This window comes from Prinia subflava, chromosome Z, assembly GCF_021018805.1.
Source record: "Prinia subflava isolate CZ2003 ecotype Zambia chromosome Z, Cam_Psub_1.2, whole genome shotgun sequence".
Lineage (NCBI taxonomy): Eukaryota > Metazoa > Chordata > Aves > Passeriformes > Cisticolidae > Prinia > Prinia subflava.
In genome coordinates this window covers 31,124,378-31,141,748 of record NC_086283.1, presented here as the reverse complement: position 1 = coordinate 31,141,748, position 17,371 = coordinate 31,124,378, and the positions used below count along the sequence as shown (strand labels likewise).

The 17,371-nt window shown below is 40.8% G+C and overlaps 1 protein-coding gene across 1 annotated transcript; it reads left to right on the top strand.

The window, feature by feature from the left end:
• Positions 1 to 12,429: 12,429 nt before the first annotated feature.
• Positions 12,430 to 17,097, top strand: LOC134564503 (alpha-tectorin-like). The gene is given in 7 exon segments (XM_063423399.1): positions 12,430 to 12,460; positions 12,754 to 12,884; positions 14,417 to 14,468; positions 14,471 to 14,691; positions 14,841 to 14,978; positions 15,405 to 15,546; positions 16,838 to 17,097. Coding segments are annotated over 7 exon segments (975 nt in total).
• Positions 17,098 to 17,371: the final 274 nt, after the last annotated feature.

Genomic DNA, 17,371 nt, shown 5'->3' with positions numbered 1-17,371 from the left:
AGCTACAGAAAGAAAGGAAAATAAAAGCTGACAAACCCCCAGCTTTTGACCCCATTCTGGCACCATCAGATGTAACTGAAAAATGTATATAAAAATATAAGTATTAGGAAGTATAGCAACACACCACACCACTAATTCTCACAGTATTGGTTAAATGCTTGCAGAAAATTTCACAAGCACAGGACAGATCTCATTCAAGGAATTATCAGTTTATTATGAAAGGTGCAGATTTCTGACTGTCAGTTAATCAATTACTTTACAGAAGGCCCCACTTTTGCTGATTACGCTGTTCAAGGAACAACCCAAGGCAGGGATGTTGCAACAAACCGAAATTTAAGTAGCAAGATTACATCACTGTTCTGCACAATAAAGAAGATGTGATTTACCACTGTGTTTTTGCAGATTTAGATGCAGCATAAATACCAACACCAATGCAGTGGCACACGCTTGCTGTGATTGATTACTAAGGGAAAATGGAAAAGAATATTTTATAATTCTACAGGAGCCTTTAGGCATGTGAAACAGGCGCTGAAGTACGTTTCTGACCCCCAAGATAGACTTTTCACCACAGAAAAGTTAATGTTTCCGAGCAGATCATTCTACTTTTCTTCTTAATGGAATTTCCTTAATAGTTTATGTAAAAAACAGAAAAAGCACCCAAAATCTAGCCAACCCTAAGCACCATCAATTGTGTCAGAGGATTATTCAAATATTACTCGGTGTATTTATCTGGTCTCATCGTGCCACCATTTTGCCCTTGCCACATAATTTCCAGATTAACATACCTAAAAACAAACCTTAACAATACCTGACAACAAACCCCAAAATGGCAAGTTCTCCTTTTCTTTTGTTTGTTTTGATTTGGTTTTGGTTTTTGTTAATACCAGCAGAATTTTTTAACCAAACATTTGAGTGTACAGAAATTCAGTCACAGCTCTTTGTAAAATCTAATGAATACAGGTGACTGAAGATGGAGAGTGTTAGAGGAATTTTCTCCAAGCTTTTTTTTTTTCTTTTTTTTTCTTTTTTTTTTCTTTTTTTTTCTTTTTTTTTTTCTTTTTTTTTTCTTTTTCAAATCATCATAAAACCACAAAGTGTATAATTGTTTGCAAAAGAAATCACAATGGGAAAAGCAGATAAGTTACCAAGTTTTTAAGACAGTTTTGAGCTTCTATTGTTTTAAATTATTATGTTAGTTTTTTAAAAATAAATGCTTTCCTAAGAAAACCAGTAGTTAGTAGTTAGCCTCTGACATAGCATTAAAAAAATCAAGACATGAAATAAAAATTTTTACATGAAAACATAAATCAGTAACATTTGTAAAAAAAATCTAAACCTGTTCAAAATAATTTTCTTTACTTGTGGCTTCTTTATTTTCCTAATGATATCTACAACTAATGCAAACACCAAGAAACCATTTAAAACATATTTGTGTATTGGGAGTGGTCTTGTTAGCAAGTCTTTCATTGGTATCATTGTCATCGTTTCATCCCTGTTGCTTGTGAATGCATTCTGTTCTTTAGCTTTTCTTTCAGAACTTCCAAAAAAACAAAACCAAACAACAACAGAAGCCCAAAACACAACCCCCCCCCACTTTTTTTCTTTCTCCCCCTTTAAATAAGTGAACTTTGAGGTTTTACCTCCAAATTTTCAGAAACTTATGATCAATTTAAACTTTAACAATGGTTAATAATAAAGCATTCAGGACAATAACTGTGTTTTTGTGTAGTTACAAGAATGGTTTTGGGATTGTTTGAGAGCAAATGTCAAGCAAGGCCACTGATCAAAGAAAGGTATACTTAGAATTATTTAATAATTGAATATTTACTAAAATAATATTATAAATATTATTTATATTAAATAAACCTTTATTTAGTATAATCTGTTAATGTAAAACAGTAGCGTTCATCATTAGTGTTAAAAAAATTGGGTTTTTAATCTACAGAAATATGGTTTACGTTTGTCAAGCACAGAAATTTAAAGCAAACAGAATTTTTAGTTAAAACTTGACTAAAAAGAAATAAACCACAGAATGTTAAAAATAAATTAACAAGTCTGGTTTACTTTAAATATGAAATCACAATACTTTTACACTTAAATATCATTACATGTGTTGACAAACAAGATGTGTTCTCTTTTTGCTTCTGAAATTTAAAAATGGAAAGAAAATGTTCCAGTGAAAATGTATGTTATCTATGCTCTGGTTTTCTTAAATCAATATTTCAAAATTAAAATCTATGATAAGTCCAAAACCTTTAACAGGCTGACAGAAAGTGTGAAACCCACTGATTCCTCAGCAGACTTCAATTTCTGTGTCTGAGGAAGTAATTTGAACTGCCACTGGACATAAAATTCAGGGAAAACTTACTGATGTATTTAGTAGTGTTAAAATTAAACTGAAATGAAGGATATATTCAGGTCCCCACACCACAACACTTTTGCACTACGAGAAACACTCCAAGTAATCACTAACTTGTAGCCTCTCTGGCTTTGCAAGGAACTTTGGTACAACAGCAGCAAACCAGGGGCTTATTGGCCTGATGCTACAGATCCGTGCTGAAATTCATTCAATTGCAGTCATTAAGGCAGGTACATGGCAGAAGAAATAAAGACATAAAAGACTAAAGTGGCACATCCGCAGTCGTGAAACCAACCACTGACCAGGGAGAATGGAGCCAGCACGTCCTTGCTCGCCAGCCAGGTTACTCTTTAGACAATTTTCACAATAATTCTCCCTACAAATGTCGCTAATTTCAGAGGTGAGAGATTAAATGAAACACACCATTGATCTGCCAGCCTCATTTCTATATAGAGTTTAACATCCTTGGCCTCTCCTGAGTTCAGCAAATATGAAAATGTACAAGGCAGCTTGAAGCATAACAGAACAGCAAGATGAGCTTTTGCCTCTCCCATATTTCAAACATATCATTAGAGGTTTAATGAGTGACATATTTATGATTCAGTTCTTGTGAGATTCCAGGTCATTAACCCCCTCTGCCATGCGTAAAACGGAATAACTCTATTGTAACTACTGAAAGAGCTGTACATAGAAATAATTAATACCTATTAGAGGAGTGACACTGAAAATAGGTGGACATCAGTAGGTGCTGAGGCTGACTCTGGCTGTGCAAGACCTTGCTGCTTTCACAGGAGGGTCGGATATCTCACCCTGAAGAAGTTGCATGTTTTAGGACTGGGATCTGTGTAGGGTACCCAGGGGTATTTGCCAACTCTAGTGGTCACTCACATTTACCATCTGGTGCCACTTTGAGAGACTCTGAGTTTACCTCTGGTTGCTTTGCCGTGTTGTAAGCTGATGGTCAAAATCTGCCTTCTTCTTACAGAGATCTGAAAAAAATATATATTTTTTTTGCCTACAGTCTATCAAAAAAGTTGTTTTACTGATGAAAAGGGCTGTTTTCATCATTGTATTGATGGCAGTGTAAGAGGAACTTGATGACTGAATTCCCTTACCTATGACAACTAGAGGGCTCTGGGACAAGGCCCTGCTCTCTGGCACTGCCTCACATTGCACAGCAACTGGAAACTGATAGATTTAACAGAGAAAAAGCCAAGGAGACATTAGCACAAGTTCTTTATTTAAATTCTTTCTCAGACATTCTAAACAAGTTAAAAAAAAAAAGGAAGCAAATAAAAAAATTCTGTTTTTTCAAGCCACTAATTTCAGATGTGTTCTGCTAGCAGCTCCCAGTGACCACAAACGTTTCATCTCACTGAAGTATGGCTCAGTGGCTTTTGGCTGGATGTTCCCAGCTGAATCCTACTGTTTGCTTAGGAGAACACTGTCCAGCTGGATCACTTAGAAATCATTTTCAGCAGTCACCCTGGAAACCATGGTTAGAGCCGTTGTGTTCTGCCCTGCAGTATCCTCACCTGGATGCAGGATCACTTCATTGCTTTCCAACAGTCCTTCCCTCAACAGGTACACAACAAAAACATAACAGCAGAGAAACACAAATGAGTTTGGTAAACCTGGCCATCGTTTTTAGACCTCTTGAAAGTAGTGTCTCCGAAATGTCAAATGGCAGGAAGGCAGGACCTGTGCAAAAGACCACCCCAAACAAAAAAGCTGCTGCCCATTATTGTAGAGCCTTATGAATCCTTAAAATCAATTGCAATACATTATGGCTTACATTTTGTGAGCTTTAATTAAAATTTTAGTGAAAAGAATCAGTATTACTTGTGGCTTCAGAAGAAAGTAACATAATGTTTTGGAACTGCCTATCTCCTTATAGTTAACACAGGTGTGTTACCCCTTTAGCTGGGCTCAAGAGTGAATTTCTCAGTCGTATCCATATATGACACACTCATTCATTTCATGGAGCCCATTCAGACCAGGATGATGGGCTTTTTTCTGGAAAAGGCTTAACCAAGCCCTCACATCCAGAGGGACTCCTAAAATGCTTCATCTCCTGCAGCCTTTCAGTCCACAGGACCAGACTAGGGTTAATCTAAATAGAACACCCTTAATCTGTGTGATGTGAATGTCATCTCTCAATGTTTTGTTGTGCAGATCTGCTCCTTTTGCTCTGCAGTGTGTGCTAATGTACATATATCCTTGTGTTACTTCTGGTAAGCATAATTTTGGCCTGACTTAAGCCATATCCCTGATTTTCCAAATCACAGATATTTGAAGAGTACCACACTGCCTGTAGAAAGTCGACAATTAAGATAAATGCCTGGTTATATTGCTTGTCAAGACTGGAATAGAGGTGTTACAATCAGGCCAAAATTCTACTGCCCAAAACTACAGGCTGATTAAAAAAAAAAGTTTTTGACAGAGTTACCAACATCAAGCACAACTGAGAAATTTTTCGGTACTCACACCAGTGTTCCTCTGCTGGCCTTTTATTTCTCTCAGGATTTTTAATGGAAGAGGGTCTTTCTTTCATTCCGTTTCATTTGGGTAAGTCTCTTGTAGGGTAAACAGTCATTTGCTGGCTCTGTCTATGGCAGAGGAGTGGGGAAGAGGATCAATAGGGCAAAAGCATGAGGATCTCATGGGTTCAGATGAAAGGACCATCTAATAAATTAGAAGGGGGAAAAAAAAAAAATTATGCAAAGTCAGTCACCCATCCACCTCCCACCAGTAAACTGGGGCCCAGACAGTGTCCGAACACTGGCTACTTTGGGAAGAGTTCCTCTCTACCACCTGCATTTTTACCATGAGCATGGTCCTGGATGAATGTTGCAGAATATTGCATTGGGTCACTTTAAGTCCCAGCTGTGCCAAATTCCATCACTTTTCCAAACCCTACCTGCTCCCTGAGAGAGCTGTGCAAACACTGTTCAGCAATAATAAATCACCCGTGTGTTGTCCATGCTCTTTTGGTCCCAGATCTGAAACAGCCCCATATGTGTTGTCAGAAAGAAGTCTCCACCTCAGCCCAGTGCAGTACAGGAACATTACTTTTTGTTTTATTTAACAGTCATGGATGGCACAGATGTTCTGAACCAGTGGTTTTTAAGTTTTTTCTCAGAATTGTTATGCTGCAGAGAGATCTCCCCCTGCACCTTTGACTCACCTTTGCACCCTTTGGCTCAGCCATACATAGACTGCTTCCGTCAGTATGGGAAGTCAGTCTGAGAGTTAGCTAGACTTAAAGAGTTTCTGGGCACCTGAACTTTCAAGGAAATTCAAAACAAGGTGACAGTAATCACCAGGGGAAGGCAGAGGCTATTTTGTGAGTAGAAGACAGCAGCACACTTCTGGAAGCATTTTATCATGTCACGAGTCAAAGCTGAACAGTGTGTTGAACACAGAAATCTGTCAGTAAGAGTAAAGGAAGACACCAAATGTAAAAGGACTTATTATAAAAGATACATGATATTATCTGTCATGTTGATGTTAAAATTAAAGCTGGAATTTAACATTTCATGGAGGACAAAACCATGCATGTTTTTGTAACCAAATTCCTGCCATTGCAGAATAGGCAGAATCTGGTTCTGACAGGGAACATCCCTTTAAGATGGCACTTAATCGTTGTAATAGGTGTTCTTGTCACTTGAGACAGCACAAAGTTTTAAGTCTTTTTTTCCCTTCTCTTTATTTGCATGAGCTGCATGCAGAGAAGAGGGACATTTACATTTTTCTACAAGAGAATTAGAGCATTTGTGTTAGGGCTAACCACTCAGAAAAGAAGTTCAAGCAAAAACTACACACTCACACAAGATCTACTCTTCTAAATCCTGTAAATTGGAGATCTTAGTGGCCAGACACCATGGCAGCTATATGGAGCCCCTCCATCATTAAAGAAAGGGTGAATCTGCTTTTCCCTCTTTATTGTATACAGGTCCAATTGAACCTCAGTCCCAGTTCAAAGCCTGCTGACTGGCTGTGAGAAGTAAACCAGTAGCACAAATAATGCATAAAGCAGCAACCAGAGGGTTGTGTGAGTCACAGTTAAGCAGATCTGATTGCCTGGCAGGAAGAAAAAAGAAAAAAGAGGAAGGAGGATATACAACATCCATTACCTTCTCCATCTGTTTTGTGATGTGCACTAAAGTTCTCTCCCACAAAATTTTCCAATGCAAAGCTTTTTTCAACAAGATCTCACCAATAATTAAAGAAAAAGGATAGTTAGTTCTTCTGAAAATGGAATTTCTAACCCACTGTGAATATTAAATGGTCAATGGTCAATATAATTTTCTGATAAAATCTTCTTTGGCTGGCTGTTCTTAGGCTTTCCTGGCTTGTAGAAAGCCTGAGTGCATTGTGTTCAATGTCATCACAAAAGGAAGCTATACTCTGATCAAAATAAATAGCTTCTCAGAATAAGTCACTTGTGTAATTTGAGCTTCTTAGTCTTGACTGTAGCTAGAAACTGCTGGCAACAAATAAAATTCCTTTCTAATGCAGTGTTGGTCCACTTTCCAGAGCTTAATACAGCTGTCATCATGGCAGATGGTTAATTCACACCATGATGCACAGATGATTCCTAATACAAATATAATTCAGTCACAGATAAATGTCTGGTAAATGCTTGAAAATTTATCTTAAAATGCTATGTTCTGTTGATAGACCACCTTTGTTTCATGACTGGTTTGCACGTGTGATTCAGATCCAGCACTGAAATGGTTGTATGTAAAGCCACACATGCATGGGGAAAGCGGAACTACTGTTAATATCAGAATGTGCTCAAAGCCTTCCATCTGTTACAGGTGATGTAGAACTGAGTTCTGACAAAGATGTTTTTGCACCTTTTAAAACCCTTTACTAGTTCAGAGTTGGACTTTTTGCCAAGAAAGCAGTAGTTTAAAATCTTAAAGCTTGGAAATCAAATAAATATCAAAATAAATGGAGTTATTCCATATTATGTCAATTTCAGTTTAAAAAAGAAAAATATATTACTGAATTTTAAAAATTGTTTTAGGCATCAGAAGTTGTTATTTCTTAAAATAAGTAAGGGAATGAAAGTACAGTTTTTGAAATTTTATGTTCTTTTTTAAATATGAGTTCTAGCTGTAGCAAATTTTTAACAGTAAAATGTACTCTCTCTCATTTTATAAGTAAATTTTTTTTAAATGAGTCTGGTAACAAAAAAGACTAATTTTTATAGAGTAGCCACACACAAACCCATTTAAAATAGATTATTCTTGGTTGTTTTTTTTTATTTTCTAAAGTATGACATGGCAGTTTGTCTTGGTTTGAAAGACAGGTATCTGCTAGGAAGGGGGTAGGACCTCCCTAGACATGGAGAATTCAAATCCCCTCCCTCCAAATTATTCTAATTTAGAAAATTAAAGGGGCTTTTGGGCAGAGGTATGGGGATAGGAATAACAGTTCTTTACTAGTATATATGACAAAACAACAAACAAACAACAACTACAAGCATTAACAATAAACAGAACCAAGAACCTCGAGGGCTTTCTTTCACAAAAGCCCGGGGCAATTTGATCTTGGTGCCCCTGCAGGACTCTGAGAGGCCGAGCTGGAAGGGTGGAAAGTCCCGGGCTGGTGGACGAGATGAGGAGCTCTGTGCTGGTAGCTGGAATAGCAGGGATGTCCCTGCAGGGCTGGGCAGTGCAGGGCTACAGAGTAGCAGGAAAAACCTCAAAACTCTGAAGAAACAGTGGCCGTGGAGGAGGGCTGTAGAAAGTGAGCTCAGGATTCCTGGGTACACGAGCAGATGAGGGTAGATTTCCCAGGACAAGAGGGAGTGATGGCCGTGAACTCTTCCTGCAGTGAGCGGCAGCTTGACTGTCTTCCTCAATGCTGAGAGCAAGAGAGAGAAACTGCCCCACCCCAGCTCTGTCTTTTACCTTTCCCAAAGCTTGCATTGTCTCTCCCCTCTGAGGGGAGCTCCTGGAGACTCAAAACAATAGGTGTAGCCTTGTGCTGCCATGTCTTTCAATTACCCCATTTGTTCTGGTTAAGTACTGTGGTTAAAGTTTCTCAGCAACTTATCAGGAAAAATTCTGTAAGTGAAAAAGAGGCAAATCTAACCCCCAACACAGCTGAAGTACAAATTTATTAATGTGTGCTCAGATTTTTATTGCAAAGCTGTAAATGAGCATCTTTGTGTGTGTCCTTGAATTTCCTTGTCTTTCCAAAGGCTCATTGCAAAAAAGATTTAATGCAGCTAATGATAAATAAAACCCAAGTGTCTTTCTATATTAATTAGGGAGCACAGGAAATTTAAGGACAGGGATTTAAAAGCAAACAGTGAGACCAGTACAGAGCAGATACAGGAACCTTCACTACAAACCTGCACTATAGATAGTAATGCAATAAGCTCTGTGCACACTAAACCATCACTGACCTTCTGTTGCTGCAGAGCAGCATGTGGTAGCTTTGCTGCAGCATTGGGGCTTGCAGAGTCTTTTTAGGAAGACTGCTGGCACCCCAGCAGGTTTCTTGAAGGAGTCAGAGAGAAGCAGCGACCAGCCAGGTGATCTGGCTCAGTGCATCAGCCAGGAGCCTCAGCAGCAGACAGGTGTCTGCTGCAGTGACTAATGGTGTCCTCACCCATAACGGGGTCAGGCTGTCCTTGCCACACTCTGGGACCCTGATTAAAACATGCCATGCCTGCTTTCCTCTCCAGACCGAGGCTGCCCTTGGGCAGGACAGACAATTCTTCAGGCAACACTTTTTCCAGCTGTGTGCAGAGATCATTAGCACAACAGGAAAGGAAGCACAGGAGTTGCCTCATCAGATCAAATCAGATCAGTGTTTCACTACGTCCTGCATTGGACCAGTGAAACCAGTGTTTCACTACAGCGCTGTGCACCTTCCCCCCAAGCCCTTTCAAGAGGCTTTGGGGGGAGGTGACAGCAGCCAGACTGTTGGAATGCAGTGGAGTGAAGGTTCCAGAAAGAAAAAGTGGCTGGCGTGTCAACTCCAAAAATAAAGAATTAATTGTATTTAGCATCACAGCTGCTGAGGCAGAAGGGAGTGAGGCTTAAATCTGTTCTGTGATCTGTACAGACGGAATAGGCAGGGAAGGGTGTTCTCTTTCTTTGTAACTCTTGCTGGTTCCAGTTGTATGAAATTACAACAATAACAACATACTCATGAAGCCAAACACAGCAACAAATATTCACAACACCATGTTCTAAGGCCAAGGCTTAAAATTAATGAGAATCCAAACTCCTGCTTTCTTTTGTTTAAACAGCCAATTTTCCAAGCAGACAGAATTTGTGCCATTTGACTGAGCCTTCTTCAGGAGCTAAAAGTTGGATACTCAGAAAGGGATCCATACAGAATTTTGGGTAGCTTTGACAGATGACTCTCCAGATTGTGCCTTTCCCAGGTACCTGTGACGAGGAGGCCAGCAAGGTGGTTTCTCTCAGTGGATAAAAAAAAGCAAAAGAACTTCAGAAGAAAACAGTTATTTTAATTCAAACTACACATGTAAATCTCTTACCTGAACTGAAAGGTCGGTCCATTCTAGAGAAAAGGAAAACCAGTATTTAACACTAATCAGAATGGGTGTGATCCATTCAGTATTCATATCCCTAGAGAAGATACTAATGTAAATAAGCTTTAAAATCATCATTTAGCAAGATTTCTAGCAAGCACAATTTTGCAGTCCTCCCAGCATTAGCAGCATAGACAAAAACCATGCATTGTGATAAAGTCTTAAATCAGGGAGGAAAACTGAACAAACCAGCTCCAAACAAAACAAACCTCTCCATGATGCATTAAGTTTCAAAGAGCAAGAAATTTCGTGCCGTCTGAAAGCAGTGACACTAAGTAACTGCTAGCATTAACCTTTCCTGGGAATTCTGCTGCCTCTCTCTGCAAGGTCCTGGCAGAGTTTTACCGATGTTGGCTCTCTCCAACAAAATCATATAAAATTTTGTTCCTTGCAGGAGTGTCCTGGAGGCATTTACAGGGCAAGCACTGAGTGAGGCTGCGGGGTTGGGGCAAGCATTAAACTCTGGCCATTCATCACACTCGGCTGGTGGGGGGTGGATGGAAAAACTGACCCCAGAATTCTAGAGAATTTTGGGGTGGAAAGGTGGATATTGCCACTGATGGGGTCCCACAAGAGGTGTGAGACACACATGGGTGAGGGGAATGCACAGAGATACATCCCAGCTAACTCTCCTCCAGGGACTCCCTCCAAAAATCCAGTGAATTCCTCAGAATCCTTGTCCCCCCTCAACTCCCATCCATTGTCTCCAGGGAGACAGAGCCAAATCTGTATAGGTTTTTTTCCCAAAATGAATGAGTGAAGTCCCAGCTGAGGATACTGGAAAAGTCCAAGCCCAGCTCCTGGACAAAAGAAAACAACAACAACAACAACAACAACTTTAAAGGGCTTTAAAAACCCATCTGAAACTAGGAAAAATGAGGTTTCTTAAAATGCAAGCAAATGAAGTGGTTTTCCTTTAGAAAAATAAGAAGAAAAAAAGGAGAGACATAATAAAGTATTTTCCTGCAAAAAATACTTCTAAAATGCCAGGTAAATAAGGAACAAGATTTTTTCCTTAAAATAAGCATAATAAAAGCATTTTTCCCTTAAAACATCCCTAAAAACATAGAAATTAACTTCTTTTTAGAAGAAAAAAAGAAACGACATTAAAATGATTGTGGTTTAAAGGGTTATTTTTTCCTCCAACAAGTAGATTTCCAGTGTACTTTTTTTTCTGCCTGGAAAAAAAGGCCAAAGTACACCATAAAGACTTTTCTTAACCTCACAATATCAAAAACATCTCCTCAAAATCCCAAATAAACAGGGATAATTTTAAAAGGTCTTTTTTGTTTAAAAAAATTAAATCAGGCTATGAAAGTTGAAAGTTTGGAAAGGGGAAAAAACCCACATATATTGAGGAGGGATCCAGAGGTGTCTCCAGAACCCCAAAATTGTTCAAAAAAAGTCTTCACTGTGCTTAAAAAAAATACATTTGGAGGAGCCCAAAATCCCCAACACATGACTAAATTTCTCTTTCTAAAGAATCTTGAGAGAGCTCGGAGAGATTGGATGAGTGGAAAGTTACATGTTTCTGTATTTTTTGTTTTGATAAAAGAAGAGCGGGTCTTGGCAAAAGCCAGTATTTGAGGGTGTTTGAGCTCATTTTCAGGTTGCAGTTCTTATCTTCATCAAAATCCAGGTGAGAGAATTTTTATTCTGGTGGGATTTTGGACATTCCTTGGAATACTGTCTCTTTAAAATCCCGTTTTTTCCATGCATTTAAGGAAGATTTATGCCTTTAAATGACTTTAAAATGCATGAAAAAAAGTAAATAATCCTAATTTTATTGAAAAGAATCCTGAATTTGGGCACAGAAGGGGAAAAATTTCTTCAGTACATTCACACAAATGGCAAAACCTGAATATTTAATTAAATTAAAAAAAAATAGATTTGGAAAATAAAAAAAAATAGCATTAATCTAAAAACTCCATTAAATAAAAAAGGCAATGCATTTAGAATTAAAAATTGAAATGAAATTAAATGATGTTCTCTTAAATAATTGTTTTGATTAAAATCCAATCATAGTAAATTAAAAATTAAAAAAATTAAATGACATTTTAAAATCTCCTGAATTAAATTATATTAATACTTTAAAATGTACCATAATTAAATTAAACAGCCAACTTTTCAAATACTTCAGGTCTTTAAAAAATGGTTTAAACACCACACATACACACAGCCCTCCACAAAAAAAATCCTGGAAAAAAAGTATGTTTGGTGTTTTAATGTGACTTTTATTTGCCTCTGGAACTTCATTTTACTGCATCATTTCTTTTAGGGAGGGTTTTTAGTTTGCTTGTTTGGATATATTTATAGGGGTTTTTTCAGATTTTCCTGTTTTTTACAATTATTTTAGGGTCAGGGATGTCACCCTCTTTCTTCCTTCTGATTTTAGGTAAATGTTTGTTTCTGAAAAAGTGTAATTTTCAACCCTGCTGGAAAAATGATTGATCAACTAATTTTACGTGCTATTTCTTCTCCAGGCGCCATGGTTGACACCAAAACCTCATCTGAAAAAGGTGAATTTTGGAGGCTTTACCCTAAAACCCCCTTATTTCCACCTAAATAAAACTTTCTTCCACTCACATCATACTATTTTACCACTATCCTCCCAAAATCCATGTAATCACCATATAATTCCACTGGGGTCATTCCCTTTAACCCCTGTTTAACCATGAAAACCCAGAAGAAGACACAGCTGTTTTTACGTAACCAACACCACGGGAACCCCAAATTTGGTGGGTTACACCCCAAAATCCATGTAGTTGGGTGGGAATTTGGAGGCTGTTCCCAAATCCTGATTTTCCCTCAGGATCCCTGCTCTATCCCTATGGACCACACCAGGGGGATGAAACCAACCCCAAACACGATAATGGGACATCCGAAGCAATCACCCCCTCTGTTCCCTTCACCTTCTACAGCAAAACCTACCAAACTGTGTTCGTAGGTCACCCCAAACTCCATATTTTTGAGAATTTCATCCATTTTTCCAAATTTTCCCTCAATTTCTACCTAATTTTTCACTGGTGTGTGTGGGTGAGTGTCTCTGTGTGTATGCGTGTGTGTGTGTATGTGTCCCCAAAATCAACCCTTCTTGAGTTTGTAGTGGGTTTTATCCTTGGGCACTGAAACATCTTCAGATGGGTGGGTGTCGGAGTCTAGAACATCCCTCTGGCCACCCTGGAGGGTTTGGAGACCGGACAGGGGGGTCTGGGATCTGTACAAGGGGGTCAGCCAGCCTCACACAGAGCCCAGGAGGACACTGCCTCTGATTCCTGTCCATGGGAGTGAATGCCCACATTGTATGAAGAATCACAAGCTAAGAGAATTCAAAATAAGTAGTATTTAGTTTATCATAGAATGTAAATGTAGAATCTAGGATTCTCAGTATATGGGGTTGAAGAGACAAGATGGAGGAACTTGGGAGTGGTCCCTGTGCTCCTTGTTCTTGCTCTCATCCCCCATTTTCTGCTGAGTTGGATCTCAAGGATTGGTTTAGAGTACAAATGACATGTTAACATAGGTAGTAAGTATTGGTGTGATTCTGTAAATAAAAAGTACATTTTGGACAGTGGTTGGATCAGGGTAATGGTACAAAAGGTCCAGGACCCTCTGATCTGCCCAGTCCGCCGTGTGTCCTGCTCTGCTGAAGATGCCTTGCAGAGCAGAGAAAGAACTAAGATAAGGTACCCTACCAGGGAGACCTGGCAGAGCTGAGAAAGAACTGAGATCATGAAGAATAAACAACCTTGGAAACATGCACTGGCTGACTCAGCTTGTCGTCTCTACCTTCGGTGTGAAACACTTAGGGCAAAGAGAAGACGAAAAACCTTATTACCTCGGGGAACAGCAACCCCAAGGAGAATCTCAGGGAAAAGCAACCCTGAGAGGTGGGGTATCTTGAGGGGGTTAGTGGCATTGGGAGGGTTAGAGGGGCTTGGGGTGTTCTGATGATGGTGGGTGATGGTGTGGTCTTTTGTGGTTGTATGGCTGATGGGTCTTGGGGCAGTTGGTTAATTTTTGGTGGTCCCATGTGGGGTGGATCTTGTTGTGTATTCGTGAGCATTGTGGGATCATATGGGTGGTGGATTTTGTAAGGGTCCTTGAGGGATGGGTCTCAGGGGGATTGGTGGGTGTTGTGGGGTCCTATGGGTGATGGGTCTTGGGAGGGTCCTGGAGGTGATTGCTGTTAGGGAGTTCTATGGATCTGATGTCTGGGGAGTCCTGTGGGTAGTGTGTCTTTGGAGGCTGATGGATCTTGAGGGCTTCTTTGGGTGTTGGGGGGTCCTGTGGGTGAGGGTTCCTATGGTTGGTGGTTCTTTGGGAAGTCCGGTGGGCAGTGGATCTTGGGGTGTTGATAGGTGTTTGGGGAGTCACTATGGGTGGTGGTTCTTAGCATGCTTATAGGGTCCATCTTGAGGACTCACAACCCAAGTCAAGGTGTTGCACACACCTGCTCCTGGTGTCACCTCCAGGTGAACAATAATGGGGTGATCTCCTTCAACAAGCCTGTCAGACAATACACCCCTTCCCTTTGGTGGACGGGCACCCTTTCGTGGCTCCATACTGGGCGGATGTGGACAACGTGCTGGGTGGGGACATCTTCTACCACCAGACCACTAACCTGGTGCTGCTGGAGGACGTCAGCCAGGACATCACCCAGTACTTCCCCAAAAACACCTTTGCAGCCACCTGGGCCTTGGTGGTCACCTGGGACCATGTAGCCTACTATGGCTCCATCTCTGAAAAGGTGAGGTCCGTGGTCCGTGGGGCATGAAGGTCACTCACTGACTCTTGCTGAACTATTTGGTCACCTTGTTGACCAACCTACCTTTGACCTCCAGAACCCATCCATGACCTTCATGACTCATCCTTGGCCTCTGTGACCTTTCTCCATAGGGCAACACTTTCCAGGCTGTGCTGACCACTGACTCCAAGATGTTCTACATCATCTTCAACTATTGGGACATCCAGTGGACCACAGGGGCAGCGAGTGACGGGGACACTGAAACGGGACTCGGGGTGATCCCAGCACATGTAGGTGGGGAGGGTGGAGGAGGAGGGGGAGGTTGTCCTACTCCATGTTCTGAGGATGATGATGATGAAGGTCAGGGTTTGGCCCATCCAATTTCCTGGGGATGATGATCATCATGATCATGATGAAGGTTCAGGATTGACACACACTTTTGGGGAGGTCAAAATGTCCCAGCTTCTGGAGATGATAATGATGAAGTTCACAGGTTGGCCCATCCCAACTGTTGGAGATGATAATGATGATGATGAAGACAGGAGGTTGTCTACTCTTCTTCTGGAGATGATGATCATGACAGTGATGGTCATGGATTGGTCCATATAATTTCTGGATGATACCAAATATGTTTGCATCTTAAAATCTTTTTGGAGGCCCACTAGCCCTTTGAGTGGGGTTAGCCCTTCTAGATTCCCCTTGCCCCAATTTTCCAGGCAGGATTCAATAGTGGTGATGACACCAACTTCTACAACATTCCCCGATCCCAAACTGATGCCATCATCAACATCACCACTACCTCCAGCGTCAAGGTTCCGAGACGCTGGGTCTTTTGGGTGGATGACTTCCAGGTGACAGGTGTGGATCCTCCCCAGCTGAACAATGACTGCTGGTTGTAAGTTGGAGGAGAAAATCAGGAATTTTGAGGAAAAGTGGGAATTTGGGGAGCAAATTCAGGAGTGGTGGGGGGGAAGTGGGAATTTGGGGCAATAATTTGTGACTGTGGGAAGACCACTGTGAATTTAGGGGAAAACAGAATTTGTTGGGGAAAATTTGGAATCTTGGGAGGGGTACAGCAGGAATCTTGGTTGGAATATTGAAAATTTAGGGGCAAATTAGGAACTGGAGAAAAATGGGCATTTGGCGAAAGGTGGGGATATTGTGGAATAATTTGCAAGGAGAACTTGGATTTCTGAGGGGAATATTGGGATTTTTGGGGAATATTGGGGATTTCATTGGAAAGTGGCTCTTGCTCTTGGATTGTTAATATCTCCTCTAGGTGAATCGAGGGGAGTGGGCTGGAGGGACATCACCACTGCCACTGTTATAACAGATGAAGTCACTATGCAGGTCAAGATCATGCCAGCCTCTGTCAGAGTAATAAAATTGCAGCTAAGACATTGCATTGTCCACATCCTTGTCATTGTCATGGCAGCAATGGTGATGTTATCACACTCATGTCACCATTTCCCTCACTATTTCCACAGCTGCAGGGGATCTCAGGGGTTTGGACGTGAAATGTGACAGAATTCATCCAATTTTGCTTTTTTCGTGTTAATTTCTGTGCTAATTTCTGGCGTCTTGCACAATATGAAGTCATGTGGCAGCTGTGTGCAGGAGAGACACAACCCACAGCAGACATCTTGGCACATACCTCCAAAAATGCTGCACCTACAACACACTTGGACATCACAAGACACACAAAACATATAAGACACAACTCTACCCATCCCTTCCCTTTACCCCTACTCACAGAATCACAGGATTGTTAGAGCTGAAAGAGAACTCCAAGATCCTCAAATCCAATCCTTGACTGAACACCCCATGTCAAGCAGACCACAGCACTGAATGCCATGTCCAGGTGTTTCTTGAACACTCCAGGGAGGGTAATTACACCACCTCCTTGAGCAGAGCATTCCAATGCCCAATTACCCTTTCTGTGAAGAAATTCCTTCTTATGTCCAGCCTGAACCTTCCCTGGTACAGCTTGAGACCATTCCCTCTTGTCCTGCTGCTGGTTGCCTGGGAGAAATGAACTATTCATCAAACCAATTATCCATCGAACCAATCAAACCAATAACCCATCAAATTAATAATCCATCAAATCAATAATCTATCAAATTACCCATACCTCTTCTTCCTCCCCCAGCTCTCCTCCACACCCCCAGCATCACCTCTGAGATGTTACCACCTCACCTGGGTGACAAGTTCCTGGTGGCCTTTCTGCATAATGGTGACCAGTGCACTCATCGCAGAGACTTCCGCCTCCTCCTCCTCACTGGCCCCTCCCCATCCACCACTGCCACCATCTCCCTGAAGAGACCTGGATTAAGGATGACGGTGCAGGCAGCTGCCAAACAACTAGTCCTGGTGAAGGACTACAAGCCCAAAAGCATCCTTTTCCATTGATGAATTGTGTGGAGGAAGATGGAAACGAGATAGAGAATACAGAGGTGGAAAGGCATGGAGAACTGCTGCAACATAAGAGCAAAGCACCAGGATAACTTGTCTCAGGTCTCTGAAGATGAGCTTCAGCTTCTCCAGCCATAAGTGCAGTAAAGAAAGGAGGGGCAAGAGAAGTGGTAATGTCTTTCAAAAGAAGAACAAGACACATTTTAAGCTTGCCTTTCACTGCAGGGAAGATGTCCCCTGCAGCCTCTAAATCAATGTTCTGATGTTCTGT